At 38.7% G+C, this 6,939-nt stretch overlaps 1 protein-coding gene across 1 annotated transcript; it reads left to right on the forward strand.

Annotated features, from left to right (window-relative positions):
• Positions 1–143: 143 nt before the first annotated feature.
• LOC101300173 (protein STRUBBELIG-RECEPTOR FAMILY 5-like) lies at positions 144–5,202 on the forward strand. Its single transcript, XM_004305743.1, has 17 exons — positions 144–204; positions 559–648; positions 1,102–1,234; positions 1,329–1,400; positions 1,503–1,568; positions 1,685–1,756; positions 1,837–1,908; positions 2,001–2,072; positions 2,161–2,226; positions 2,367–2,429; positions 2,509–2,813; positions 2,939–3,180; positions 3,424–3,695; positions 3,777–3,897; positions 4,002–4,138; positions 4,236–4,392; positions 5,050–5,202. Exons 1-17 carry the CDS (start codon positions 144–146, stop codon positions 5,200–5,202), a joined length of 2,154 nt encoding a protein of 717 aa, XP_004305791.1.
• The last annotated feature ends 1,737 nt before the right edge of the window (positions 5,203–6,939 follow it).

Raw genomic sequence — 6,939 nt, forward strand, 5'->3', positions numbered from 1 at the left:
ACCCATATATATACCTAAAAATGGCAACAACATGACGTCATGACCCATGATTGATGGACACCCAATTTTCTTCATTTGGCCAAATCTTAGGTGATATATAAATATATAACTGTAATGTCAAGTTTCAACTAAAGAAGAAAGAAATGGAAATTACAATAGAGGAGTCCATTGCAGCCTCGTTTGAAAAACAGTTGAAAGACGCGGGTAATCTAAGCTGCTAAAAGGTTGGAGGTTTGGGAGGCTCTCATTTTGTCCTGACCTTTCGGCCTCAGACTGTTAAAATAGCTGTTTTTTAACTTAACATTTTTCTAATGCTTAGCTCTTCCTTTCTTTCATCTAATTTTGGCCAACTCAAAATTTTCTGTCACAAACCAACCCAAGAAGCCCACAGTAAAAACAACATTTCTCCAAAACAGAAATCAATGAAACAAAATATAAAGTGTTCGGTTCTTCTTCTGTTTCGTGGTTTAAAAACGATTTCTTCATCACCAATCAAAACCCCATCTTTGTTCTTCTTCTCACTTTCTGGGTTTTACTGATCTCTTAAATTTGTGCCAGAAAGGATGTTCCACAACCTTCTTGTGTTGTGGGGTGTTCTCTTTGGATTCTGCACCGTCTGCGTTTATTCGAAGACCAATACTCAGGATGGTATGTTTGCATATTCTAGCATTAATAGTTTCTTGCATATTTGAATGCAGGTTTCATTTTCTTCTGTAGAATTAGTTGATCGTCTCTTTTTTAAAAGTATATGACATTTGTCTTGATTATATATGAAATCATAAGATTACCAATGTCCCATGCAATGAGAATTTCCTTTTCAGATTGAAACCATAGAAATCAAGATGGTAGTTCTGCTTTCTTATTAGTTGGTTTCAAATTTTCAAATACAATGTTATCGGCAAAAAGAGGCTTCAATTAAAATGGTTTCAAGCATTTCGTTGCAGAATGTTCATTTGAATGCTTGTTGTTTGTCCAAGTACTGTTATTGGCATAAAGAGAACATGCTTGTTATTGGTTTTTTTTGTCCCCTCCATGATGATGCATGTTAGGTTGGTACAAATTCTCCATATCAATATGCTAATACTTTTCTCTATCTGGCAGTCACTGCCCTTAATGTGATGTATAACAGTTTAACCTCTAAATCAAAACTAAGTGATTGGAAATCAAGTGGAGGTGACCCTTGTGGTGATTCTTGGAAAGGGATCAAATGCAAAGGCTCAGCTGTAACTGAAATGTAATTCTGATTTCCTACCTTATTCTATTTGATACTAGAACTATCCAAATCTCTAATGAAATCTACATGTTTCGCTTATTTAAACTATTTGCAGAAATTTGTCTGACCTTGACCTCAGTGGAACAATGGGGTACCAGCTTGCAAGCTTATCATCTGTCACCTCCTTGTAAGGCCCAGTTCATTAGAGTAGGCATTTTTATTGTTGATTTTGTTATCTTTTAAAAGCACATAACCTGAATGCTGTGTGCATTTGTTCGTCATAGTACAGTGACTTAAGCAACAACAAATTCAGCGGCGATATACCATATCAACTGCCTCCTAACGCAAAATATATGTAAGTTCTTGTACAAACATTTTCTAGAATATAACAAATATGCTATCACCAGAGTTTCTATTAAGTATTGTCATTGTCAAATGTCTATACTAATACTTCATGACCTGGATGTGCAGAGATCTTTCTAACAATGGCTTCACAAATACCGTACCATATTCAGTATCTCAGATGTCTGACCTTGAAACTCTGTAAGTAGTTGTTTCTGTGTTACCACAATCCTCTAAGAAGTCACTCCAATGTCTAAATGTTTTTTTTTTCCGGCATGCAGAAATCTTGGTAATAACAAGCTCAACGGACAGTTGACTGATATGTTCAATAAACTTACTAAACTTAAAAAGCTGTAAGTTCTGCTGACTTATTTAAAATGCACATTTCCGTTTAAACTAGCCTGTGCCTGTTGACTAACTCATCATATCATGGAATGATGTATAGGGACCTATCGCACAACTCACTGACTGGCAACTTGCCTCAGAGTTTTGCAAAGCTCTCAAGCCTCAAGACATTGTAAGAAGCGTGATACTATATATTTAAATCTAAATCTATATATTCAAGGTGCCTGTTGCTAAGTCCTCCACCTTATGTCTCCATGCAGGTATCTGCAGAACAATCAATTTACTGGGACGATAAATGTCCTCCTGTACACTCCAGTTAATGATTTGTGAGTATATATGGTGATAGAGCATTTGATGATTCAGATCTTTGTTTTTTGTTTGTTTTCTTAAACCATTTTTCATGAACTTAAGTTTGTCAAGTTCTACAAGCTCCCTTCTCGAGTTGAGCAACGTATTATGCTCGCAGGAATGTTGAAAACAACAAATTTACTGGTTGGGTCCCTAATGATTTGAAGAGCATAAAAATAAAGTGAGTATATTTGAAATAACTCTGAGCTAGGATGCGGTGGTTACAATTTGTTTCTGACTTGTTGACAATGTATGTGAAGGTATGGAGGAAATAATTGGTCATCTGGGCCATCTCCACCTTCTCCTCCTGGTGTAAACCATAATAGGGGGTCGGGCAGCAGTAGCAGTGGTGGCGGAAGGAAGTCTTCAGTAACCATGGGATTGACAATAGCTGCGATAGCCTTCGCCGTATTGTTTCTGCTTGGAGTTATAATTTTCTTGTTTTCAAGAAAGAAACGTCCTAATAATTCACATCTCCTTGATGATGATAGACTTGACAGGCACAAATCCTTCTCTATGTTTTCATCTAGGGACTTGACTAAAGACATGCATTCTGATTATGATGGTAATTCAAAACTATAGAGAAACCTTGGATTTAGAATAATTGGTTTTACTTTGCAATTCCTTTCCTAGTCCTATATATACAAAATGGGTCTGCTCTCGAGTAACTAGATGATATCCTTGTGACAGGCTTGAAATCTTCTGATCCTGCAGCCGTTATTGACATAAAGCCTGTTCAAAAATCTCCATCATCTGGTTTTAAGTCCATCTCTGGCCGATTGCAATCCTTTGCCAGAAGAAGTACCTCTGTGAAAGCTGTATCGTACGCTTTAGCAGACTTGCAGATTGCGACAGGTAATTTTGCACCAGCTCGCCTTCTTGGACAGGGCACAATTGGACGTGTCTACAAGGCTAAATTTGAGAGTGGGAAGGTACATCTGTTCTTGACTACATGATAATTAATTCATACTTTCCTGTTGCCGCTTAATCTTGTATATCGGTTCATGTTAAGTGAACTTTTAATGTGCTTTCCACTCTTGTGATTGGTTACCAGTAATTGATGATATTAGGATCTGTGTTTACTCCATTTTCTGATTAACTGGTGCTAAAGACAGTACCATCTTGGTAAAGATGTCTGAAATTTTACTGATAATTTAATGTCATATGCATGTCAGATTTTGGCTGTTAAAAAGATCGACTCCTCATTGTTCCAAGGCACATCACCACAAGACTTTTCTGACATCGTTGTGAGCATTTCCAAGATTCGACATGCCAATGTAGCCGAACTTGTTGGTTATTGTGCAGAACACGGGCACAACATGTTAATTTACGAGTATTTCAGGAATGGCTCACTTAATGAGTTCTTACACCAGTCAGATGACTACAGCAATCCTCTAACTTGGAACACAAGAGTCAAGATTGCTATGGGCACTGCGCGTGCTATTGAGTAAGTGAACTGTATCCTGCTCTTGAAATTGCTGATCCATTAGTACTGGCCAGTAACAAGTTTTTCGTGAACTGTTTTCAGGCACCTCCATGAGGTTTGCTCTCCACCCGTAATTCACAAGAACATCAAATCATCCAATATCTTTCTAGACCTTGAACTCAATCCTCGTCTCTCTGATTATGGCTTGGCAACCTTTCATCAGGTAAACTACTTCCGCTTTGCATCAATGTGCTTCAGGATTTCCTATGTACTCTTTAATTTGCTTTAGAAGAACAAGAAATTAGAAGTGGTTGTTCTATTTTTCAGCGCACTAGCCAAAACCTAGGGATGGGATACAATGCACCAGAATGCACGAAGCCATCAGCTTATACAATGAAGAGTGATGTTTACAGCTTTGGGGTAGTGATGTTGGAATTATTGACAGGTGAAAAACCAGTCGACAGGTGCGTTACATTGGTATCTTACTCTTTGTTTTCTTCACTATTTGAGCTAGTCAATGTCTAGCCATTCTTAACTAGCTTTGTTACTTCCCTTCTTTAGTTCAAAACCACCTGCACAGCAGTCCCTTGTCCGATGGGCAACTCCACAGCTCCATGATCTCGACAAATTGTCACAAATGGTCGACCCTGGCCTGCGAGGACTCTACGATCCCAAGTCAGTCTCCCGGTTTGCTGATATCATTGCCCTATGCGTTCAGGTGAGCAACTCTCTAATCTTAGACAACTATCAGAAACCAAAATATGACCTCATGCAGTACCTCTTTGCCAAAATTTACATAAATACATAATACATATAACTGGCCGGATGTGGAGCGGAGGTCCGCACTCCGGCTTAAAGTGCGGACCTCGTCTGTTCTCCGCCGTCTCACGCCGGCGACGACTTCTCTCCTTCCCGGACGACAGCACAGGCTTCCAGGACGGCTTCTCTCCTTCCGGGACTGACCGGCGACAAGTTTTCCGGCCAACCTTGATCAATAATGGTGTTTTCCGTCCAGAGCTTCAATCCGGCCGGAAAACTTGTCGCCGGCCAGTCCTGGAAGGAGAGAAACCGTCCTGGAAGCCTGTGTTGTCGTCCGGGAAGGAAAGAAACCGTCGCCGGCGTGAGACGGCGGAGAACGGACGAAGTCCGCACTTTAAGCCGAGTGCAGACGGTCTGCTTCTCCTCCTCTCTGATACATATAATATAAAGACTTAACATACCATAACATGCTTTAACATGCTTTTTGATAGCTTCTACATAGTGAAATTCTTATGTTTCTGTTAGGGATTCACATTATAAGCTGCATGTTGTCCCTGGTTTAGGCTGGACTTGATTAAGATTCTAATGTTACTAACTTATACTTTGTATCTATTAGCTAGAGCCGGAGTTCCGGCCACCTATCTCAGAAGTGGTTCAGCAATTGGTGCGGCTAGTTCAGCGTTCCACCGTGGATTTTTCTCGTCATTCTAGTAACATGAGCAGCTACAGAGAAGATCTCCAATCTTCTCGTCGGCTAACCGACTTTTGAAGAAGACTAGTTTTCATTTTGGAACATGTAAAATGTAATTAGCTTGAAACACAGATTAACTAGTCATGCACTTTCTTCCGATATTTGTTAATAGATTTCCTTCAATGTAGTCTCTGTTCATTCTACATAGGCCAATGCAAGCAGATTTGAGAAAATGTTACTGAAATCTCTTCAGTTTCAGGAATTTATTATTTCATAATACTTTGAGTAGTCAAATTCTCTTTATTCATGCTCTCGTTCACAAAACCATAGAAGCTCTACCTTGCCCATGCTATTGTATATGATGCATGCCTGAGACCTTTTTTTAGGCAATAGGAAAGAAGATAGCATCTAAGGCGGCATCAAGCTGAAAGCCCTTGAAAGAAACAACAAAACCAAAACTCGAAATGCATAAAAACGTAAGCAAGATTTAAGCAAAGCTAATCGAACAAAAGATCAAGACGCATAACGGGCGACCGAATGTATCTCCTTTGGTCTTGGGTTTCTTATTTTGAGATTTTGCGAGAAATTTAAGAGCATTCTCATCTTATATCATCCATGAGACAATGTGGTATAGTCTACTGTTTGGTCTCTTGCTTTGGACGCTAGACCAGATGGTGGTTGAGGCTCCACCGGCCCTTGGTGTTTTGTGAGGCCAACACTTTCCTCGATCACTTCAGGCAACGGACCTAATTAGCTAACAGGCTTTGGTTAATTTATGTCTTGGCTATTGATAGTCGCATATTTGTGCGACTTTTATCATGCTAATTATTCTTATTACTTATTTATTTTGTGATGTTTTCCTATTTTTAATTAACTTTATTTGTTTTTAGGTGTTTTGAAGTCAAACAAAGAAAAGGAGATAATTGGGCTTAATTAGGACCCCTAATCCTAGTTGGATTGGGGATGGACGTGACAAATAGGTTCACTAACCTATTTCAATGAGAGGAGCAGCCGAACAAGAGGGGGAGGCCGAACCAGAAAAAGAGAAGAAAAAAAGGGAAGAAAGAAAGAGAAGAAAAAGAGAGAGAAGGAGAAGAAAGAAAGGAGAGGAAAAAGAACTCGATCGGCAAAGATCTTCTTCAATCAAGTTTTCTTCTTCTCACCCTTATTTCATCTTCCATGTATTCTCTGATGTTCTTAATCAAGATTATGTGTAACTAAACTCCTTAGTAGTTAGGGGCTGATCAAAGCCCTAGATATGTCTTCGATTTCAAACCCCAATTGATTTATATAATTTTAGATGAGAATTTCTTCACTGATTGTTCATTGATAATTCTATTGCATGTTTAATTGAGTCGACACTTTGATGCATGTTTTAGGGTTTATTATTTTGAATGTGTTTATGACTGACATATCGTTGCATATTCTATGAGAGATAACAAGTTCTTTCCAGATACTTGTGTGAAGTGATTCCTTGGTAATCTAAGGCTACCGACATTGACCTTAGATTCTTTGTTGCTACTCAAACGTTCTTAGATCTTCATGATTTCAGTTATTTTGATCTAGATACCGACATTTCATAGATCAATTAATTGGGAATATAGTTAAGTCGATACCGACATTTCACTTAACATGGCAAGTAAGAGAACGTAATATGGTTAATGACCTAACGACATTGGCTTAACTGTGAGTGCATTCATCTTTAGTCATTGACATTGTTTTGGGGTGATTGAAGCGTATCTAGTGGTGAAGAGAAGTTCCTAGCTATTGTTTCTCTCATATTTACATCCATATTCACTTTTTAATATTCTGTTT

The sequence above is a fragment of the Fragaria vesca genome, linkage group LG6 (genome assembly GCF_000184155.1).
Source record: "Fragaria vesca subsp. vesca linkage group LG6, FraVesHawaii_1.0, whole genome shotgun sequence".
NCBI classification, from domain to species: Eukaryota; Viridiplantae; Streptophyta; class Magnoliopsida; order Rosales; family Rosaceae; genus Fragaria; species Fragaria vesca.